This window comes from Sceloporus undulatus, chromosome 4, assembly GCF_019175285.1.
Source record: "Sceloporus undulatus isolate JIND9_A2432 ecotype Alabama chromosome 4, SceUnd_v1.1, whole genome shotgun sequence".
In the NCBI taxonomy this organism is placed as follows: domain Eukaryota; kingdom Metazoa; phylum Chordata; class Lepidosauria; order Squamata; family Phrynosomatidae; genus Sceloporus; species Sceloporus undulatus.
This window is the reverse complement of record NC_056525.1, coordinates 49175628-49198674: the sequence shown is the minus strand read 5'-3', so window position 1 is coordinate 49198674 and position 23047 is coordinate 49175628. Positions and strand designations below refer to the sequence as shown.

Here is a 23047-nt window from a genome sequence, read left to right as displayed (position 1 = left end):
TAGGGCCATCCAGTCCAACCCCCTGCCATGCAGGAAATCCAAATCAAAGCATCCCTGACAGATGGCCATCCAGCCTCTGTTTAAAGACCTCCAAGGAAGGAGACTCTATCACCCTCCGAGGGAGTGCATTCCATTGTCGAACAGCCCTAACTGTCAGGAAGTTCCTCCTAATGTTCAGGTGGAATCTCTTTTCCTGCAGCTTGCATCCATTGTTCCGGGTCCTGTTCTCTGGAGCAGCAGAAAACAAGCTTGCTCCCTCTTCAATACGACATCCCTTCAAATATTTAAATAGGGCGATCATATCACCTCTTAACCTTCTTTTCTCCAGGCTAAACATCCCCAGCTCCCTAAGTCGTTCCTCATAGGGCATGGTTTCCAGACCTTTCACCATTTTTGTCGCCCTCCTTTGGACACGCTCCAGTTTCTCAATGTCCTTTCTGAATTGTGGTGCCCAGAACTGGACACAATATTCTAGGTGGGGCCTGACCAGAGCAGAATACAGTGGCACTATTACTTCTCTTGATCTAGACACTATACTTCTATTGATGCAGACTAAAATAGCATTGGCCTTTTTAGCTGCCGCATCACACTGTTCACTCATGTTCAACTTGTGGTCTACTTGGACTCCTAGATCCCTTTCACACGTAGTTTCATTCAGCCAGGTGTCACCCATCCTATATCTGTGCATTTTATTTTTCCGCCCTAAGTGCAATACCTTACATTTCTCCGTGTTGAATTTCATTTTGTTAGCTTTGGCCCAGCTTTCTAGTCTATTCAGGTCATTTTGAATCTTGATCCTGTCCTCTGGGCTATTAGCTATTCCCCCTAATTTGGTGTCATCTGCAAATTTGATAAGTATGCTCCCAATTCTGTCATCCAGGTCATTGATAAAGATGTTGAAAAGCACTGGGCCCAGGACAGAGCCCTGTGGGACACCACTGGTCACTTCTCTCCAGGATGAAAAGGAGCCATTGTTGAGCACCCTTTGGGTTCGGCCGGTCAACCAATTACAGATCCATGTAACAGTTCCTTTATCTAGCCCACATTTTACCAGCTTGTTTGCAAGTATGTCATGGGAAACTTTGTCGAAGGCCTTACTGAAATCAAGATATACTATATCCACAGCATTCCCTTCATCTACCAAGCTGGTAATTTTATCAAAGAAAGAGATTAGGTTTGTCTGGCATGACTTGTTTCTCTGAAACCCATGTTGACTTTTTGTGATTATGGCATTGCCTTCTAGATGTTCACAGACTCTCTGTTTAATGATCTGCTCCAAAATCTTTCCTAGTACTGATGTCAGACTAACTGGACGATAATTGTTGGGATCCTCTTTTTTCCCCTTTTTGAAGATGGGGACAACGTTTGCCCTCCTCCAGTCTGCTGGGATCTCTCCTGTTTTCCAGGAGTTTTCAAAGATGATTGCCAATGGCTCCGATATTACATTTGCCAGTTCTTTTAATACCCTTGGATGGAGTTCATCTGGTCCTGGAGACTTAAATTCATTTAGATTAATAAGATATTCCTCTACTATCTCTTTACTTATTCTGTGCTGAAATTCCTCTATTCTGTCCTCTGCTCCATTATCCTCAGGTTGAGCACCCTTTGCCTTTTCTGAGAAGACTGAGGCAAAGAAGGTGTTGAGTAATTCTGCCTTTTCTCTGTCTTCTGTTTGCATTTTGCCATCTTCTCCACGCAGTGGCCCTACCGTTTCCTTCTTCTTCCTTTTGCTGCGGACATATCCAAAAAAGCCCTTTTTATTGTTCTTAACCTCTCTAGCAAGCCTGAGTTCATTCTGCGCTTTAGCTTTTCTGACTTTACCCCTACACATGCCTGCTATTTCTTTGAATTCCTTTTTTGTGATTTCCCCCTTTTTCCATTTCTTATACATGTTCCGTTTCAAACTTAGCTCGGTTGAAAGTTCCTTAGTCATCCATCCTGGTTTCTTGAGACACCTCCCGTTTTTCTTTCTCACTGGAACTGTTTGAAATTGTGCCTTCAGTATCTCTCTTTTGAGAAAGTCCCATCCGTCCTGAACTCCTTTATCTTTTAGTATTTCTGACCATGGAATTGCCCTCAATACTTCTCTAAGTTTACTGAAATCCGCTCTCCTAAAGTCTAGGATGTGTGTCTGACTATGCCTGGCTTCTCCTTTCCACTGTATTACAAACTCCAGGAGAACATGGTCACTTCCACCTAATGATCCCACCACTTGCACCCCATTAACCAAGTCATTCTTGTTGGTTAGGATCAGATCTAAAATAGCTGACCCCCTTGTTGCCTCTTCCACCTTTTGGACCATGAAATTGTCTTCCAGGCAAGTGAGGAATTTGCTAGGCCTTGAGGATTTTGCTGAGTTTGACTTCCAACAAATATCAGGATAGTTGAAGTCGCCCATCACTACTACATCTCTCTTTTCTGACTGTGTGGTCATCTGTTCTAGAAAGATATCATCCAATTCCTCAGTCTGACTTGGGGGTCTGTAGTAGACTCCCACCGTAACATCCTTGTTGTTTCCCTCCCCTTTAATTTTTACCCAGATGCTCTCCACCTGGCTTCCATGATTGATGTCCTGGATCTCTTCACTGGTGTAAATATCTCTGACATATAGTGGTATTCCTCCTCCTTTCCTGTTTGGCCTATTTCTCTTAATAAGGTTATACCCTCTATTTCCACATTCCAATCATGAGACTCATCCCACCAGGTTTCAGTGATGCTTATTATATCATATTTGCTTTGTTGTACTAGGAGTTCGAGTTCATCTTGCTTATTTCCCATGCTCTGTGCATTAGTGTAGAGACATCGCAGACCATAGTTCCCTTTTACTTGCTGCCTGTGCAAGTTTTTTTCCCCCCCACTGTTGGGTCCTTGCACTTTTTTTCTTGTTTCCTCTATGTCAGTTTGACTATTTTCGCCATCCCTTTCGCCTTCCTTAATATTGTCTCCCTTCCCCTCGGAACTCAGTTTAAAGCCCTCCTGATCAAGTTCTTGAGACTGTTGGCAAAAACATTTCTTCCAACTGGCGTGAGATGCAACCCGTCCATTGCAAGAAGTCCCTCCTCGTGGAACCGCAGCCCATGATCGAAGAATCCAAATCCTTCTCGGCGGCACCATCTGCGAAGCCAGTTGTTCACATCCGCTATTTTCCTCTCCCTTCCTGGACCATGCCCTTCAACTGGCAGAAGAGACGAGATGACAACCTGTACATCCATTCCTTTCAGCTTCCTACCAAGCGCCTCGTAATCCCTTTTGATGTTCTGAAGGCTGTGTCTTGCAGTATCATTAGTTCCCACGTGGACCAAAAGGAAGGGGTATTTGTCAGTAGGCTTGACCAGTCTTGTCAGCCTCTCTGTCACATCACGGATCTTTGCACCTGGAAGACAACACACCTCTCGAGACATCTTGTCAGGCCTACATATCACTGCTTCTGTACCCCTCAGCAAGGAGTCCCCCACTACGACCACACGCCTCCTCCGAGGCTTAGCAGCGACTGTTCCCTCGGGTGGGACTCTCAGGCTCCCCTGCTCTGTCCCTGAAGTCTGTCCATGCTGCTCTTCTTCATCCTCCTTGATAAGGGAAAGAGCTTCGAATCGATTCTCTAGCTGCAAGCTCCCAGAACAATTCCTTCTTGGCTTACTTCTCTTTGTGACATTCCTCCAGCTGTCTGCCTCCTGTGTATGGCAAGTGACCTCTTCCACCCTAGCATCTTCCTCTGCGTGGTACTCATCCAAGATCGTTAGTTCTATTGTGTCCAGGAAATCCTCTTGTTCCCTAATATGCTGAAGTGTAGCTACTCTGGACTCCAGCTGCTGCACTTTCTCCTCCAAGAGTGCTACCCACTTGCACTTGGTGCATGTGAAGTTCTCCACTTCTGTGGGCCTAGGCTACTGACTAAATGCATATTATCTACTTTTTTTTTACACTCATCTTTTGCCAAAGAGAAAAAGCCTCAACTATTTTAACCTTTCCTCATAAAGCAGTTGCTCTAGCACATTAATCATTGTATCTTTCTGCCTTTACAATGTGTCTTTGGTGGTGTTGTGATCAGAGCTATGAACAGTATTGTAAATATAGACACCACCAAACGTGTATGTAGACATTATGATCCAGCCAGTGTGATGTAGTGGTTTGAGTGTTGGACTGCGACTCTGGAGATCAGGGTTCCATTCCCCCCTCAAACATAAAAAAAACCCTGAGTGACCTTGGGCAAGTCACACTCTCTCGGCCTCAGGATGGCAATGGCAAACCCCATCTCAAGAAAGCACAGTGATAGGTTCACCTTAGGGTCACCATAAGTAAAAAATAACCTGGAGGCACACAACTACAATTATTATGTTGGCAGTTTTATTTTTGATTTCTTTTCTAACTATGCCCAGGATAAAGGATTATTTCCTTTTTTACAACTGCTGTACTCTGGGTCAGCATTGTTACTGAGTTTTCCATTACAGCTCCAAGATCTCCCTCTTTTTCAGTCACCAACAGCTCAGAGACCATGCCCTACTGTACATGATTTTTCACTTGCTTACATTAAACTGAATTTGCCATTTTAATATCTGTTCCACCAGTTTGGAGAGATTTAAAACACTTTCCACTTCCTTTCTATATTAACTATCCCAAATAATTGGCACCAGTAACAAATAGTTCACATCTTCCCTCCAACAGCAGATCATTTGTATATAAAAATAGTTATGCCAGCAAGACCATTCACAGTGGAAAACATCACTTTTTACTTTAGGAAACAATTGACAACTTATGGCATACAATTGTTAGGGCTTTCATGTAGGCTTTTTATTTCAGATAGATTTATAAAAATGCACTTAAAAGAATAAAATGTGAAGCAAGTATAGAGGTTTCGGATAGTGTTTGTCAAGCAAGATACAGCCAAATAATCGGATTGATATAGCATTATTTTACCTTAAGTGGAATTTCTTTCTTTCCCCTTATTCCCTGGGCCATCAGACTCCAGCACTGTATTTCATGAATTATACTGCAGAAACATGAACATCATTTAATTCTAAATTTCTCGCACACAGAAATACACTTTCTCTTATTCTTCTCTCTATTCACAGTCACGCCATATCTCACAGCAACACCTACTGTTTATTAACTAAACTGCAGTATATGCCATGATTGTTAGGTTGATCTTCCTACAGCCCCACTCCCAAATCAGTTCCATGGCTAGCCTTTAGCAGACACCTGTAAGTGGTTGTTTATGCCCACAGAGGTAGGAAGCATGTGGCACCCCAGATGTTGTTAGACTGCAGCTCCCAGCAGCCTGAGTCAATATAGCCAGTTCATGCAGTGCAGAGCAGTGCAGAGCAGCAGCCTTCTCTTCTCCTTCTCTTCCTCTTCTTTTTTGAAGTGCCTGAGGGGAGGGTTCACTCCAAGAGTCCAAGAGCTGATAAATTAAGATCCCATAAAGAGAGGGGTTGTTCTTTGTGTTCCAAAATATTTGTTTTAATGTGAATGTCTTTTGCTACTTTTACTTGAATGTGGAATATATATATATATGTTCTTTGTAAAGAGATGGTGTTTGTAAATTAATGTGGATATTTTTCTGTATCAGGTTGGTGATCAGATTGTTGAAATCAATGGGGAGCCAACCCAGGGAATCACCCATACACGAGCCATTGAATTGATTCAGTCTGGAGGAAATAAAGTTCTCCTTCTTTTGCGACCAGGAACCGGCTTGATACCAGATCATGGTAAGAAAGCAGGGCTGTTGAATTGTTTGTTGAGCTGGTAGATAAGAGGGGATAACTTATGAGGCCACACTATATGCTGAAGATGCTGTTGTTCTTCAGATTTATGAGAGCAATTAAAAAATGATTAACTCCACCTTCTTCTCAGGAAACAAGTCAAACAAATTTGCCATTCTACCTCATTTCAACTTTTCTCTGAGAGTAGAATGTAATAATATTTAATATTATTGACTCCCATCCTTCCATCAAAAACAACAGTAGTAATAGTAGTAACTTTTTGTGGCTTTAGTACCTTTTGTGGAATCAGCCAGCTGTCTAGAAATAGTTTTCCCATTTGCTTACATTTCTGCTCAGATTGTGCTTGTTGGTTTTTTTTTTAACTTATCTCATTATTTCACTTGAAAAGTAATGATGTACAGTCTAGTAAAGATATTCACAGAGGAATTTTACCCTCATAAACTGTGATGCAACTTGTCAGTCCCTTGTCAGTCCTCTGCTGTCTATGCTCATGGGATCACCTGCAAACACCTCCGCAGGTGATGCAGTAGAAGTAGAAGCTTCTGTATACTGATTAGTCCAGGTTTGTTATTATCTGAATGGGAGATATATCTTAGAATGAAGCAGAGCTGTTTTAGTTTCTCATTCAGATCCAGAAGTTGTTATGAAAAGCTTCTAGTATTAAAGAACATTTTGCTTTCTACAGTATGTGTCCCTTCATGAAATTTGGATTTCAACTGCCATTAGCCCCAGCCAGTGTGAACAGTCATTAGGGTTGTTCATGGGAGTTGTAGTACAGGTCCTTCTTGAGGGCCAAAGATTTTCCATCCCCGACCTCCATCTTTCCCTATTGTTTGTGCTTCTGGGTTAAGAGCATTCATCTGCCATGTCTATAAGATAAACAATATGTACAGACCAAAAACAAAACTGCCATTATGAAAGGCCATAAATGTGTTTTTAAGCCATCAGCTTTGTTCATACACATTCCTCTTTTATTTCCCACTCATCATGCTGATGTCTTCAAGTAATCCCATGAGCATATAACTGTAGAAATCCCTTGTTAGACTAAATTTTGTAACTTTTCTAAGATGGTTTACAGACCGCCCCTTTCCCCGACGGATCAAGGCCTCAGCTGCCACAGCGGCAGCCCTGAGGCCCTGATCCACTGCTTTTCCAGACCACGGAGAAGCGGCAAAAGGCAGATTCCCAGCGACCTGGAAAGGGGGTGTCCTTGGGGCTCCATGCCCCAAGGACACCCCGACAGCGGCAGGGAAAGGAGAAAGGGGCCACTCGGCCCCTTTCTCCTTTGTGTCGCTGGCACAGCCATGTAAAGGCTGCGCCAGCGACACAAAACCCAAAAGTTTGGAGCTCCTTCCGGTGCTGCGGAAAGGGCGCCACAGGCGCCCTTCCACAGCACCAGGACGTCATGTCCGTGCCGCTTCGTTTGGAGGCAGCGCGGCCATGATGTCCTAATGGCGGCGGCCATGTAGAATGGGCGCTGTCATTTTGTATGTACCCTGTACGTACTAGGGTTGGGGGCATCTGAAAGAGACGCCCCCCGGGCAACCCTAGTACGTACAGGGTATGTACTAAAAGGCCTGTTTATAAAGGACCTACGATACTTTCAAGACCACGATCCAGTGGCTAGATTTTTATTTTATTTTATTTTATTTGAGGCACTATGCTGGTGTAAATATCTATATACGCTCTGCAGAAAGCAGAAAGCTGCATGATCCTGACATGTATTTCTGTGGAAACTCTGGTAATCTAAGATTATCTAGGGACGTTTAACATAAACAATCCATTCTGATGTAACATACACAAGTACATTAAGGCTGGCATCTCAGTAGACTACGGTGGCAGAAGTTGGACCAACTCACTTTTTTGGTTGTTGCAGTGGTTGGAATTCTGTTCCAACCATGCAATGACCAAAATCCCCCCCCCTCCAAAAAAAACAACAAACCCACATTGTAAGCAGTGATGCTGTCCCAAACGCTGTCATTTCCATGTTGTTGGAGAGGAAGGGGATGAGCTGCAAGAATGTCATTTGCAGGGACCTAAAGGTCTGTGCTGATGCCTGTCACTGTGTGTTCAACTGCAGGAAAGTAGCTGGATGCAGCCTCACTCATCCTCTAACAACAGCATGGAAATGACTTTACATACAGTCATCAAGAGACTAGCTGCATGAAACATGGGTGCAGAATATTGGCCACTGTGAGTGAATGTGTGTATATGTGTGTCTGTGTGTGCTGTATAATCTCTTAATAAAGTTATATAATTTCTTGTTGCCATGATATTGTACTTAACCATTTTGTTTATGATAGCTAGAGGTAAAGACAACTCTTTCATATAGGTCTTGATCATTAGCTCCATGTTTTTATTTAGAATTTCTTGGCTTTTTACGACTAAATTTTAAAAAATGTGTGCTACCTTTCAAAAGAGGAAGATTTTACATTACAGTAATGGGCTTTTTTAATAGTGACTTGGTGGCTTTTGGCACATGGAAGTCCATCGAACAACTGACCAACAAAAGTGCCTTTCAGTCAGATCTTGAGGAACAGGGGCTAAGCAAAGGAGTGCCTTTTGAGTTCAGGGAAGATTCAGAAGTCCAAAGTAAAATATCCTAATAGCATTTTTGTTGTGTTCTTGTGTATTTTACGTGTTTGCAGTAGCCTGTGCTCTTAAAGAAGAATGTATTTTGTTTAAGTTTTGGGGCAGGAAGTGCTGTCAATATAACACAGCCTCATTTATTGATGTTGGGAAAAGAGCTAAATGAAGAAGTAGAAAGTTCAAACTGCAGGGCATTCTGTGTTTGCTCTCTTTAAATACCTATTTATGTTTTCATGTGTTGTTCTATAACAAAAGTCATCTGCTTACAATGAAATATAAAGTTTAATAAAAAATAAAATAATACAAATGTAGCCTAAATCAGCAGACCAGATAGTGTCATTGTGAAAAGAGCCCACAATTGCAGCAATGTTTCATAGATCATAAAATCTTAGAAAACCCGAAATCATTATAGATCAGGGGTTGGCAACCTCCGGCCCATGGGCCGGATGCGGCCCGCTGAGGCCTTTCGGCCAGCCCCTGCACACTTCTGCCGCCGACACCAATTGCTGCTTTTTGCCGCTCCGGGCACCACCATTTTGTTTCTCAAAATGGTGGTGAGGTGGTCACGTGAGACTTTGCCGCCATTTTGAGAAACAAAACAGGACTCCGATGGCGGCAGCGGGCCTCTGGGAGGCCCGTTGCAGTGGCCAGGGCCCTGCAACAGGGCTCCGGCGGGCCTCTGGGAGGCCCGTTGCGGTGGCCAGGGCCCTCCAACAGGGCTCCAGCGGCGGTGGTGGGCCTCTAGGACTTTTTTGCCAGCCTCTCACGGGGCCTGGGGCCCCGTTAGGGGCCGGCAAAGAGGAGGAGGCCTGGCCCCTGGAGGGTGGAAGCTCCGCCCCCCGGCATGCGGCTCCGCCACCAGTGGGTGGAAAGTCCGCACGCGGCCCCACCCCTGGAGGGTGGAAGCTCCACCCTCGGCTTCGACCCCCCCAGTTGTGTGAGGGACAGCAACCCGGCCCCCAGCTCAAAAAGGTTGCCTGCCCCTGTTATAGATCGTTAAAAACTCTTAAGATTTAATAGCCTGGGGAAAATGAAAAGATCTTAATTGTTACCTAATAGACCTGCAATGTAGATTCCAAATGAGCTGCTTGGGGAGAGCATTATCAAATCGAGGTGCCACCCCTGGAAAAGTGATTTCTGCTCATTCTACTTGGCAGGGGTACTTAAAGAGAAACATATTTTAAGATCAAGGTGGGTACATTTTATTAAGAAAGTAGACCTTCAAATAACCTGATGCAAAGTTATTTATAGCTTCAAAGACAGGTAAATTAATAAATGAAGGTAGACTTTGGGGGTCCAGCAAAAAATGTCTGCTTTTACCATATAGTTTGGGAGCAGGGAGTCAGTGTTAGTGTCACAGAGAACATCTGAGGTAAAATTGGAATAGTCAGATCAGCGGCTTTTAGTTCCATGACACTTGATTCTGGTGAAAGAGAAAGGCTGCTGCCACTAATGTAGTTGACATTGCTTTAACTGCTGCGGCTCAGTGCTATGGGATTTGTAGTTTTGTGGGACACTTGGTCTTCTCTGTCAAGGATCTCTGGTGGCACAACAAACTGCAAATCCCAGAATTCCATAGGATGGACCATGACTGTTAAAGCAGTGTCAGACTGCATTAATTCTGCAGTGTGGCAGCAGCCAAAGTGAGCTTCCAAGCACAAGAACTTATGTGCCCCTTGGTATCCCCCTTTCCATGTAAAGAATTCTGAAGAACTAGAAAGATTTCATTGTTTTCTCACAGTCTAGTGCATCAAATAAGTTTACATAATCTTTCTCTTTTTCTTTTCTCTGCTTTGTATCTATTCTACTAGATCAACCATTTAAATCCTCCTTTAAACCATGTTTGTTAAAAAGTGCAAATACCTTCTTACAGTCCAAGGTATTCCTAACATCTCTGGAGGGAGCTCCCTTTCTTCTCTCTGCAGTTACTTAGATTCACTAAGAAATGAAGGAGAAGAGGGGGATTCTCAGCCCTCACTATGCCAGCTCTTGTACTGTGCTTGTGAATCATACATTTCTGATGAAATCTTTTACTGTGTGCTGTGATTTTGGTATATAGTCCTGGGCTTTTTCTCTTCCTCCCTCAGGTTTGGCTCCTTCCAGTTTGTGCTCCTACGTGAAACCTGAGCAGCATTAAAGCTTTCAGTGCTTTTCTTGGTCTTTCCTTAAAGACTTGGTAAATCTGCATGTCTTGTGATTGGCCTCCTTTTATTTGCTTTGAATAGTTTTTCATTCTCCCTGTTCTTAGTGTTCTTTTGACATGAATTGTGCTAAGTGTAGCCTGTGACTGGTATAGTAGCATAATTTTTAGCCAAGGACAACAAATCCCACAAGCCTTCCCCAGTGCCAACAAATAGTTGTGATACCATAGTATACATCAGAGAGGGAAGATGTTGAAATATGATTACTCACTCTCGCCAGGAAAACAGCATACGTAGTGCCAACATCAAAGTAGAAAATGAAGAAGAATGGCCTGTTACAGACTGCCAAAATAAAGCTGCTTCGGGTCTCTTTGGAAGTACAGTTGGCCCTTCTTATACACGGATTTTTTATACACGGATTCAAGCATACACGGTTTGAAAATGTTCCAAAAAAGTATAAATTTACCTTGATGTTCCATTTTTTATTAGGGACACCATTTTACTATGTCATTATATTTAATGGGACTTGAGCATACACAGATTTTGTTATACATGGAGGATCTTGGAACCAAACCCCAGCGTATAACAAGGGTCCACTGTATGCTATTTAAATGATGCATGGGTCCTAAGAGTCCGGAGGTTGCGCCAAAGCCACAATCCAATCCTAAGCACTGGAGTGCAGCTTTGGTGCAGCTTCCAGATTCTTAGGATGCATGCATCATTTAAGCAGCATACCTCCAAAGAGACCCGAAGCAGCTTTATTTTGGCAGTCTGTAACAGGCCAATATAAAGCCTCAAAATGGTGCAGAGCCAGGTAGAAAACTTTAACCAAAGATAAAATACATCATCTGCATGTAGAAAACACGGCTTCCTTGGGGTTATATAGTAGAAATGGTTTAAAGACAGATCGTGTACTGAAATATTCTAGTCATTACATATATTGTTTTTGAGAAAGATGAAAACTGAAAAGTATTTGGTATTTGTTGGAAAATTCCAACATTCTCTCTTACCTCTTTTCTTACTGTTAGAGCAATTGGGGTTTAGGTAGGACAGAATTTCCTGCATGTGAAATTGTTCTGCTGTTGTTTTTCCCTCCCCATTTGCTCTTTCTGTCCTTGGAAATGCTTGGATATAAATACCTTTTGGGTACCCAAAAAACTAGACCATGTGATCTGGGAAACTTCCTAGGGACATTGGTCATATAAAACTACCCCTTCATAATCTCATATCTTCTTCACCATTCTTCCTTTTTTCGGATCTCTCCTTCACCTTTGCTTCTCCACCAGCAAGATGATGAGTTAAAGATTGAAGCTCTTTCTTTTACCTAATATTTTCATTAGCTAGTAGGCTTTCCATATGCATATGTAAATATAACAGCCATTAGTAAACTGTTTCTAAGTTTGTTATCTGAAACTGCCTATCTTGTTTATTTGAGTCAGTTTCAGCTCAGTGGAAGTAACAACAGATTGAGGCATGCTATTCTGCTAAAAGAAAACTGATTCCTAACAGTTTTAGCTTTCATATTTTTCCCAAACAAGGGCTAAGACCCTGGGAAACTCTTAACTTCCAACAGTATTTAGTATTTTTGATTAAAGTTCCCTACATAACACCATTTTGAGGTTTTCATTTCCTTTTTATTTACCCATTGTGCAAACTTCATGCAAAATTTTCCAAGATCCTTTCAATGAAGGACTTATCTTGAGACTAATGAGAGGATGTGTGCCATGCCCCACTTCTGTCCTTCAGCTATAATGCAAGAGAGGATGGTGGATAAAACTACTGAACATGTGGCATCTCTTCCTTTCTTAGCCTAGCTTCCCGCTTTTAGTTTAGGAAACTGTGGCCTAAGGTACACTTTTGAGATTAATTGCTTGTGTGTGGATAGGATTTTGAGAATCTGAAAGTGAATTGAAGGGTAGGTAACATAACATAGGCCTAAGAGATCTGGCAAGAATAGCCTTAACAAGTGCAAGAGGAAAAAAAAGCTATCTTTTCTTTGAACTATCATGTACAAAGCATGATGTTGGCATTAACTGAAAGACAAGTTGCAATAGTGTAGTTCCCAAACTTTCATAGTACAGGGAGAGGGGATGAGCATACCTGGAGAACAGGTTTGCTAAACAGAGGGGGAAATTGTTTACATGTAGGAAATAGATATACTTATTAGCCAACCAATTCATGGTTTAAAATCTAATAATCTAATATTTTTGTCATACCTCATAGGGCATTACATTGATCTGTACATAGTTTATCATTAACCTTTTAAGGGCTTTAGATGTTGAGAATTGATGCTTATTAGCTGCATATTTTTCTTGTTTTGATGCAGGTGATCTGGATAATTTTAATCCAACATCCTCAAGTGTAACACATGGTGAACAAACACCACTTCCCCCATCCTCACATTCTGCTTCCACATCTGAAGCATCTCATTTGCCAGGATCAGAAGAAGCTTTAATGAAAGTTCAAATGTCTGAGAAACTGGAAGAACAGAAGAACACTGTGCCTGAAAAGAAAAGCACTTTAATGGAAGACCACTTGGAGATTAAGAATGCAAGTTCTGCACAAAAGAATGTGAACAAATGGGACCATCCCTCCAGTCCAAGTAATAAGGAGGTGCACAGTACTGCACAGTTAGAAATGGATGATGCAGCCAGCAGAGGCAGATCAGTGAGTCCAAAAAAGATGAGCAATAGTACTTTCAGAGTTCATAATCAAGCATCACACAACAGTCCTAAAAAGAATGAACCTAAAAAAACACACAAGAATTGTTTAGACCAGCCAGAAAGTCTGAGAATACATGAAAAGAAGCACCTGGGAACCTCTGAGAATACAGATAATGGAAAAGTCTCTGACACAGAAAAAAGAAGTAGATCTGCCAGTCCCCAGAAATATCCAAAGAGAGAGAAAAGCAGAGAGAAACTGCACACAGAAGGGTTAACAGAATTTCAGAGTAGAGCAGCTGCTGGTGATAAAAATGCAACTGTGCCACTAAAGGGTGAAAAACTGAAATTAGGAGCAATGAAGGAAGCTACTAAGCAAAACGTATGTGGGAAGGATGATAAATACCCTTCAAAGACAACAAATACCAAGACAGTAGCGAAATCTCTTCCACTTCCTAAGACTAATGAACTCAGGAAGAAAATGTTGGAAGAGAAAATGAAAAGCACTAACCAATTCAAAATGGCAGGTCTTCCAGAAGAGTCACTCCGTTCTGGAGATAAAAACACCAGACTTGAAGCAGAAGAACTTGATGTCCTGAACAAATTCAGAGACAATGACTTGGAGACAGCTGATAAAACCAAAGAGGATGGAATTGTCAAATCTGAGAGCAGATATCCAGTGAGGAAACCAATAACTCCTGGACCTTGGAAGGTACCAAGTGCAAGTAAAGTCACAAAAGCAACAGGTTTGACTGACAAACGGGTTTGATGGAGACTTTTTTAGAAGACATTTTAATCAGGTTTATAATTTGGTCATTTAAATGGTTTTCTGTTTCATAAAACTATCTTTTTTTCAGTCACTGTGATTGACAGAATGGATGGACGTTGATTTGATCATAGTTAGGCTGCATGAAGGACTTTTTGGATTGCATATGAGAAACTCTCTTCAAATGCTGCTGTCCTTTTGTCCCCTTTGAAGATGGTGTCCTGCTGTCCCTGATGTTGCACTGCTAAGGCTTTCTTGATAGTATTGTGGGTTAATGAACAACATTATTTAATGCCTATTATTAGTGTAATCATGATTCACTACTTGTTCTTGTGCCAAGTTATCTACTGTATCCTGTTGAATCTTCTGTTTTCCTCTTCCACAGGAAAGGAAAAATTTTTGTCTCAAAATTGAGTGTTTACTCAGGCATGCTGCATGTTTACATAGTTCTGAGTTCTCACTGAAGCAAGAAGTTGGGTGGCCCTTGTTCTTTTGGCTCCAAGGAGTCAGGGAGCAAATATGCCCTGAAGCCTTTTTCACACAGTTCTTTCCTCTCCTGTCTCAGCCACTTAACTACAAACAGGACAGAGTCCCTTCATGTATATGTGATACATTGCCGTTTTTCTCTCTGACAATTTTGTTTAAACTGTTGATGCCAACTTAAACAGATGATACAAATTCAGGTCTGAAAGTTGTGCAGTTTTGAATCGCTTACAAAAGAGAATGCTATCCATTTCAGTGAGACTGCATGGGAGTAAATATTTTCAGGGTTGCCATCAAATTATTTCCTTCTCCTCCTCCTTCTTTTGAACACTTTCACATTAGAAATTAAATGTTCAGAGAGTGCATATGCTTCCAAGCTTTCTGTCATGCTGTCTGTGAGAATTTCCCATCTGTTGTTTAGCTGTTCTTTTGCTTAATGCTGGCTAAACATTTGAAAATTTCCTGCCTTGCCTGAAAATTTAAGATCGTAGATTATAGCAAGTAAGCCAGAACTAATCCAAGCTCATCTTTTTTAATGAGTCATCTTTGCTTGTGCCTGTTAGTAGAAGCCTGTTATATTTTCTTTCCTTATTTGTACATACATTAGTTTCTATTTTTAAATAGAGTCCATGAAGCATATCTCGTTTGCTTCTGCATGTGTACACATAGGAATAGTGAGGACTATTGAGCACATTTGCACCTCACATATGTAGGTAATGAGAGTGAGCTGTTGACAGGGTGGAAGAACTGGAATTCATTGGGCTTTAAATAAGGCAAAGCAATACAACTGGTTTTCTTTGAATGAGCCTGGGTGGTTGCTGACTTGGTTTAAACCACAGCCAAGCTGAAAGATCACTTTGTGGATCAGATCAGATTTTTCAAATGTTTTTAGTTAACCTTCCTAAGCATAAATGAAAAATTACACTAAAAACGTGACTAGGTAAAGATTTTAACATCCCCTTTATCAGGCTGCTTTCATATAGGTTTTAAGTCTGTTATTATTTTTACCTACTTTTCAGCCTCTTCTCTTCGGTTTCATTTTCATCTTAAACCTGTTTTTTTCATCCCGCTCTTTTTGGCCTTTTAAACTGTAGAGATGATTTCTGAAACATGTAAGGGTTAAAGATAGAACTATCACTGCCTATTATATATATGTATGTCTATCCATTTGTATGTTCCACCACAGTTTCTGGTTAATCAGTTTTATGTTTTGGCTAGAATCCTCTTTGACATTAGATCAGTGCTGATGGTTGTTCTTCATAAATGTTTGCAAAAGGAAGTATTTATTAGCCCCAGCCCACCCCATTTAATTGCCTGCAGCACATTTGGGCCTGGGTTAAAAGCTGGTTGCATAGGCACAGCCCAGTGCTTGGAATGATCAGCAGAATGTCACAGCTGAATCTTGGACAGCTCCTTTCATGCAAGTACATCAATAGAACTTTGTTTGTTATTACTGAACAGGATCTTGGCCATTGTTTAATGTTTCAGGGAAAGCCAAAATTGTTTCACAGTAGCATCATGACAACAGAGCAAATAACTGTTACCACTTCTAAGAACTATGCTGCTCCTAACTGTCTTCTCCCCTTCCCTCCACAATAAAGTACAATAGCATCCAAAAGCCATAAAAGAGTGATACCTTTATTCGGACATATAAAATATATATGTTGCAAGCTTACAAAGCTCCACTTGTTTCTTCATCAGGCAAAAGTATTAAATATAATACAGGAGGGGGGAAATTGTTGTTAGTCACAGGCCTACATTTTGTCAGGATGTTGGTGTAGTTGTTCTAAGTATTGAGGGATATCTGTGATGGCAAGCCACTTCTTTTGGCCATGTGGTACTGGGAAACAAAGTACAGTGAGACATTACCATCCATGGGCTTGCATTTGCAGATTTGAGCATCTGCGGATGGCAAGCCCTATTGTTCTCAATGGCTGCATGCACTTTGTGCTACCATTAGCAACAATGAGATTTGAAATCCCATGTTTTTTTGTGTCCACAGGAGGATCCGGAATATATACCCCCTTGATATGAAAGCCCGACTGTATTTTAAAATCCAGGGAATTTATATTCCATTAACAAAATTTTAATTTCCTGGCCTTTAAAATACTTTTTCCCAGTACCACATGGCTAGGAGGAGTGGCCTGCCTGCATAGATATCCCTCCATATTCAGAACACCAACACCCTGACAAAATGCAGGCCTGTCGTCAGTTTCTTTTTTCCCTGTATTATTTTTAATACTTTTGCCCGGTGGAGAAGCCAGTGGAGCTTTGAAAGCTTGTGACATATATTTTATACATTTTGGTTACCCCAATAAAAGTATAGCTGTTTTTGTAGATTTTGGATGTTGTTGTACTTTGCTACATGGCTAACACAGCTACCCCTGGATATGTTCCCACTGTAATAATATAGGTTGTGTCTCCATCCACTATTTAATATTTAATAGCAATAGCAATAGCAGGTACAATTCTATACTGCTTATCTGTGCACTTAAGCACTCCCTAAGCGGTTTACAATATGTAAGCTAATTGCCCCCAACAATTTTAGCGACATTGGAAGGATGCCAGGCTGAGTCAACCCTGAGCTTCTGGCTGGGATTGAATTCACAACCTTGTGGTTTATGAGTGTGTGACTAGAGCACTGCACCACCAGGGCTCCTTTACACTTTTTAAAGGGAAAAATGTGTAAGGCTATCCATTTACATAGCAATTCCCCCCTTCAATAATGAACCTCTTCTCTTTGACATTTGAAATCCCCTTTCATTACAGAGCAACAGCAGCTTGTAATTTGGTTCCCAATTTTACTACTGTACTTTATTGACTTGAATGGGACTGGGTTACCCACTCAATGCATTTGTGCAGTTGCTACAGTGCCATGCATCCTGAGCCAACAAGATGGAAGTTATTCACCTTGATTTGCAGAATTTATTGTCCATTCAGACCACATCTGTCTACAGAACTACAGTGCGCCCGCGCCATACGCGGCCTTGAGCATACGCGCTCAAGCCGCGGGGTGCACGTGGGGCGGAAGGGGCGGCGCATCCCATTCAATTGCACCCCGCACGCACCCGCACTGCCGCGCACAAGCCCCATTGTTTCCAATGGGGCTCGAGCATAGGCGGAATTCGCCTTACGCGGAGGGATCCGGAACGGATCCCCCGCGTAAGGCGAGGACGCACTGTATATTTTCAGTAACACACATTATGGGCCCAAATCCAGTTAGTAATTCCAAATGGAGTACACCCATTAAATCAATGGGATTTACATAAATGTTGACCCCACCATTCATCAGTTAATTGAATGGCATGGGATTACCTGTTGGTTTTAGAACTATAGGCTAGGTATTGTAGCTTTGGAAGATGTTACTTCTAGATTACTGCTTCGCAGTCATGCACATATTTGTAACGTATAGCTTTCCCCCCTCAAACTACTCAGTGTACACTATCAGAAGTAGATTGGTGCAGATGTCCAGGACACTATTATTTCTTTGAACTCTGCAATAAGTCTTGATTGCAGAGAAAATTAAATTCTTCTAATCTTGCCTGTCTATGGCATCATTTCAGGACTGAACTCAGGAGCACTCTAGAATGAGATGTATCTGTTATTATCATGGTAGCTTGGTTCTATTGTTGCTGATATGACAACTGTGCTCCCTCCTGTGCTGATCCTGCTAGTCTGATTTGACCAGAAGCAGTTAACGCAAGTGACATGTGGCTTCACAGCATGCCACTCACCTCTTTAAAAGCACGAGCCTTCCTAAGGGAAGCTGTTGCTGATGGTTTGTGTGAGGGTGGGAGGGAAAGACCAGTGATACCAAAGAGCACACTGAGAAAGAACAGCAGAAAGGTTTAGCAAAACTTAAGTTGGATACCTGCTGGCTTCCAGATGTCACAGAAAAGAAGAAAAGTTGAAAAGTTTCAAGACTGCGTATTACTTCTATAAAGAGCTGTACATGTGGCAGCGAGGATGATACACTTATGTGATGATGCTCATTGAATCCACATTGAAACATCTGTTCATCTTTTTATAAATCTGTGCAAGACTTATGCATATTGTCTGTGAACTTGAAAGTCCCCTGCAGATCAACATGGGCTTGTTTTCTAAAATGGGAGTGTTCTACCCCTAAAATCATCAGGTGTTGTTAATTCCCTTGCATTTTGAAAACAACTTGTGATATAGGTCAAAGGAATTCAATTTTAGAAGTTAAAAGTCATTATATCGCTTGGACTGTTTCCCCTGAATATTTCTGTGGAAAAGCTAAGACAAAACAAATCAGTTCTGGGCAGGACAGAGAACTGTTTTTAAAAAAAATACCATCTGTTTAATTCTCTATCATCTGAAAATCATTTTTTTAATGTATCATTTGCTGTTTCTCTCTGCTTCTCATTTAAAAACTTGTTGCTGAAGAAAATATGTGCAGATATGTAGAACATTACTGTGAAAATATTTAATATTTGAGTTAGCCTGTGTAGATTAATACATTGACAAATATCATGAATAAGATTCTCTACACTGTCACAGAATAGTGTTGAATGAAAATCGCAAAAATATCAGGATGACTAGTAAAACTGTAAAGGTTCCCCCTGCCCCGTTATTCAGCAAAATACCCTTTTAATCCAGATGCTATTCAGCCATTTAATGGTGTGACCTGATTTGTTGTCCGCTATTTGATGTGAGCCCTCTTACCCAGAGACTTTGTATCTGTACCCAACTGCATAAAATGACTTAGCAATGTGGCCTTGGAATGTTAAGGAACCTATGGTTGTACTGGATGTAAATGTTTATATATTGTACAGCACCTTTATATATACTTCTGAGGTTCTGATTAGGAAGAGACCTGTAAATCGCTCATTATTTTTTATATAGATAACATTAAAAAGAGACTCTAGTTCATTGCCTCTGGATTACTGTACTTTAAATAGATTTTTAAAGATGGAATTCCACTTGGTGTTCTATATACAGAAAAGGGGCTGGATATAAGGAATCATGAACTGAAGGCTGATCACAGGTAAGCACAGTTCTATAAATGTGCAAGAGTTCACAGAGTGCTGAAAAGGTAAGTTCAGTAGCACTCTTCATTCTCTTGTTTGCACCACAATACTTACAGAATCAAACCCTGTTCAAGGGTTATACTCAAAACGGTGTGTAGCAATGCATGTAAAGCAACATGACCATGCACATTACCCATCTCCAACTTCCCACATTCAGCAGAAAAGTCTGACAGGCAGTGCCTTGCATTCATTTGAATATGAGTAGACATTCTCTCCAGATTTAATGTGGTGGGGAATGTTTGAGAGAGGGCTTGTGTATGGCTTTGTTGCCCCATCAACTTTTATCTCTATTGTTTAGACCTATCTATGCAGGACCTTGATTTCTCCTCCCTCACTGCTTTAGGACATGATGTACACTGCTTGTCAGTGCACCAATCAGTCCTGTCTGTATTCATCCCCTCTTCCCCTACCCTCATCAGCAGCTCCCTTTGTGGAAAAATACATCTGAAAAGAACACAACCAAACATGAACATTCCTCCCAGACTGTTTTTATTCATTCACATTACTAACATTTAAATACTGTCATATGTTCCTCCATCAATCTGCAAATACACAAACAGTAATTTTATATAAAATATTGTATACTTTTAGAAATTTTATATAAAGAATATTTTAAAAACACAAGTGCACTGTTTAGAGAAACTGTTAAAACCATTGCATCCATAGAGAATAGTAACCAACCGTTCATGGACACTTCAACTATCTCCAAGGTACTATTTTACACATTTCTTTTATGACCTTGGTAGGTACTTGCGAGTTTACTCACTGCATACACATTTAGAAGCTGCCATCTGTTTGAAATATAAAGTGTTCAGCAACAAATACTATTTTCATCTATGGGGAATACAACTCTAGGGCAGCATCACATGCACATAGTCCTACTACTTGTACTACATCTGAAGGGCTGTGTGCAAAGTGCTTCATCAAGAGATCGCTGTAGTGGGGAAACCTGCAGGACCAACTCAGTATCCACAGGGCTAACTGCCATCAGTGGGTGGTGTAATGTATCCCAGCAGAAATTTGGCTTTCTAATTCACTCTCTAATAGTGTAAAACATCTGCTCACTCACTGTGGTAGCATATAAACATCACTATTCTTTCATGGAGAGACTGCTTTGCTTGTTCAGACTAGTCTGAGTTCACATGAGTTATTTGGAGAATGCTAATTACAAAAAAAATCCTATCATCTCCTGGTGTGTGGCAGGCATAATGTAAGCCACCTTCTGGTGCTGTTTGTGCGTTACTAAGCAACTGAAGCCTCAACTGCCAAATGCCTGAAGAGGATATCCTTAGCTTGTGGGGATAGACTTCATTTTTCTCCTCTTTTAAATCAACTGATGCTAATCCTGGTGCCATTCAAGAAAAATCTTTTCATCACCGACACTTGGAGAAATTTAAAGTAGGTCAACAGCAACTTCCAAAAAGATGATTGTGGCAGAAACAACTACCTGTCTAAACTCAGAAAGTGCATACCAAATCGCTCTGCCACCTCATTAAAAGACTTTGCTACTCAACCTGCTTGTAGCAAGCCTTAATTTTCTCAGACAGCTAGACAGGACTATAATAAACCAGAAAAAAACATGGCTTTTGTTGTTTAACAAACTGTTGCTGAACAAAATTTCATACTACTACAGTAGAGTTGCAGATTTGTCTCATTAAGAGACTTTAGTTTAATAAAGCTAATTTATTAGGCTTTATTTAATCATTATCTCTTCAAGCCATGATCTTACTTGGAATAAAGAAATTTATTCTGAACTCTTGTGAGAATGTTTGAAGAATGGATGAGATCTGTGTTGCTGTTGAGGACTAGCATATATCATTTATACAGAAGCATTGCATCTTCTACTGTCATACCAGTTCTGTGTAGCACTGCTGACAATTCTTGTGCCCCGGAAAGGGGAATTTAGCTTCTCTTTTCTTTGTTATGGTTTGATTTTCCACAGCTGAAAGATTAAGTGGCCATAATTACCATTCATCTGACATAAGAGACTCAGGCATGCTACACTTGTTTAAGGGGGAGACAGGTAAAAAACCTGGGATAGAGTCATAGCAGTACTTTTTGTAGCAAGTTCTGAGCTGCTATTTCAAGGCTACACACACAGTAGAAAATTATGTCCGAGTCATCTGTCAAATGGAAAATGCATGCCTTTAAAAAACAGCAGGCTTCTAATCAAAGAAGGGGTGTTTTAGGTAAGGTGCTTCTGCATACAAGTCATTTCCAAAAGAAGCTGTTTTGGTTAATTTTTTCAAAGAACCCCAGAAGGTCCTAAAGGCTTAAAGCTCTTTGAAAATGACATTCTTGAACCATGAGCCTAACCTGTTACAGTGAAAAACAGCATACCGCTATTCTGTAGACACAGTGAGTGAAGAAACAGGAGCTGAACCACCACCTCAAGAAACAAGTTGGCACTTACTCTGATATTGAATCCCAGCAGATCACTTATGACACCAGAGACTGCAGACAAGATCACCACACGAGTTATGTTGTAGATTAAAGGATTCATTGTCAAACCATACAGTCTAAATGGTGTGTCTAACTCCTGCAATAAGAAAAGAAATTTACTCTGGAAGTCTTCCTGTCTCCATATAATAAGGGAATTGTGAAACAGCCTTTTAGCTACTAAAAGCAACACACCAGGCAATGGGAGTATTAATTGGTAAAGAGTGGCATAGTTACTCACCTTCAGGAGTTTTGTAGAAAGTTTTAGGACATTGTTCACCAGTGTGAGCTGTTCTTTTTTGTTTGGCTTTTTTTCCATTTTTAGATACAAATTAATCTGTAACAGATTTTGAAATCCATTTATTAATCCCATGCTAATCCCAATCTGACCTCTAATGACGGAGCCAACAGTTACTATGCTCAACTGTGTCCAATCTAATTTTCTTTACCTTCCTATTGAACCAACACAGATTTAGGCTGTAGAGACCATTTAACTAAAGCAGCTCAATATTTGCATTTTCAAACCAACAAAGTTCTTTTCCTTGACTAATACAACTGAAAGTTGGCCCTTACAAGGGGTTTTAGATGCACAGCTGTTTTACATCTCAAACAGCTAAAGATATGTTTGTTGTTAACTGCCCTCAGTAGGCCATGACTCATAGCGACCCTGTGGATGAGACATCTCCAAGACCTGTCCTCCACTTCTCTACATAGTTCCTCTAAATTCAAGCTGTAACCTCCATGATGGAGTAGGAATTAAATGGGGCATTAATGTTCCCCTTAAATGGTAAATGCTCAAACTAGCCTCACTCTGGCTTCAGTTTTTATCAAACATAAATTCTCTAGTTAATCTGCACTCGCATGGATTAAGCATATGCTTTTTTCTTTAAAAAAGGATGAAAATTAACCTTGAATTTAGTTACAAAAGCTCATATTTGTACCTATAAACCTATAGACTTAATTTTAAATGATACTGGCCTTTCATACAGAACATCTGATTTGAAAATAAGCTTATTTTTCAATACTAACTTTAAATATATACACATACACACACATTTCTTAGAATATCACCTTGTAAACTATATAGAGGCTCTTTGTCATTGGAAACCAGGGTATGAATACCTTGAGGCATAAATGGCAAACTAACACTGGCAAAAAGTTATACTGAACTGCTAACTTTTCAGTGTTGGGTTATTTG

At 40.8% G+C, this 23047-nt stretch overlaps 2 protein-coding genes and 1 long non-coding RNA gene across 8 annotated transcripts in view; 1 reads left to right on the top strand and 2 right to left on the bottom strand.

Moving 5' to 3' along the window:
• Positions 1 to 15442, bottom strand: part of LOC121927866 — a 48218-nt gene extending 32776 nt beyond the window's left edge. The window contains exons 1-2 of the long non-coding RNA XR_006103374.1: positions 15372 to 15442; positions 4915 to 4987 (exon numbers count right to left, since the gene is read on the bottom strand). This is a non-coding gene — a long non-coding RNA (uncharacterized LOC121927866). The remainder of the gene's footprint in view (positions 1 to 4914; positions 4988 to 15371) is intronic.
• MAGI3 (membrane associated guanylate kinase, WW and PDZ domain containing 3) overlaps positions 1 to 16921 on the top strand; it is a 215759-nt gene extending 198838 nt beyond the window's left edge. For 2 of the 6 annotated variants that reach the window (XM_042461843.1, XM_042461842.1), the window contains exons 20-22: positions 5567 to 5705; positions 10397 to 10485; positions 12777 to 12899. In XM_042461843.1, coding sequence (XP_042317777.1) covers positions 5567 to 5705; positions 10397 to 10446 — 189 coding nt within the window. In that variant the 3' untranslated portion in view covers positions 10447 to 10485; positions 12777 to 12899. Of the gene's footprint in view, positions 1 to 5566; positions 5706 to 7800; positions 8211 to 10396; positions 10486 to 12776 lie in introns of those variants that run through there. The other 4 variants (XM_042461840.1, XM_042461839.1, XR_006103373.1 and 1 more) reach the window with 3 other exon arrangements.
• A 2970-nt stretch (positions 16922 to 19891) lies between these two features.
• The window catches only part of PHTF1 (putative homeodomain transcription factor 1), a 30239-nt gene continuing 27083 nt past the window's right edge, over positions 19892 to 23047 (bottom strand). Inside the window, 3 exon segments of the mRNA XM_042464352.1 lie at positions 19892 to 21352; positions 21824 to 21949; positions 22091 to 22186. Of these exon segments, the coding sequence (XP_042320286.1) occupies positions 21332 to 21352; positions 21824 to 21949; positions 22091 to 22186 (243 nt within the window). The 3' untranslated portion in view covers positions 19892 to 21331.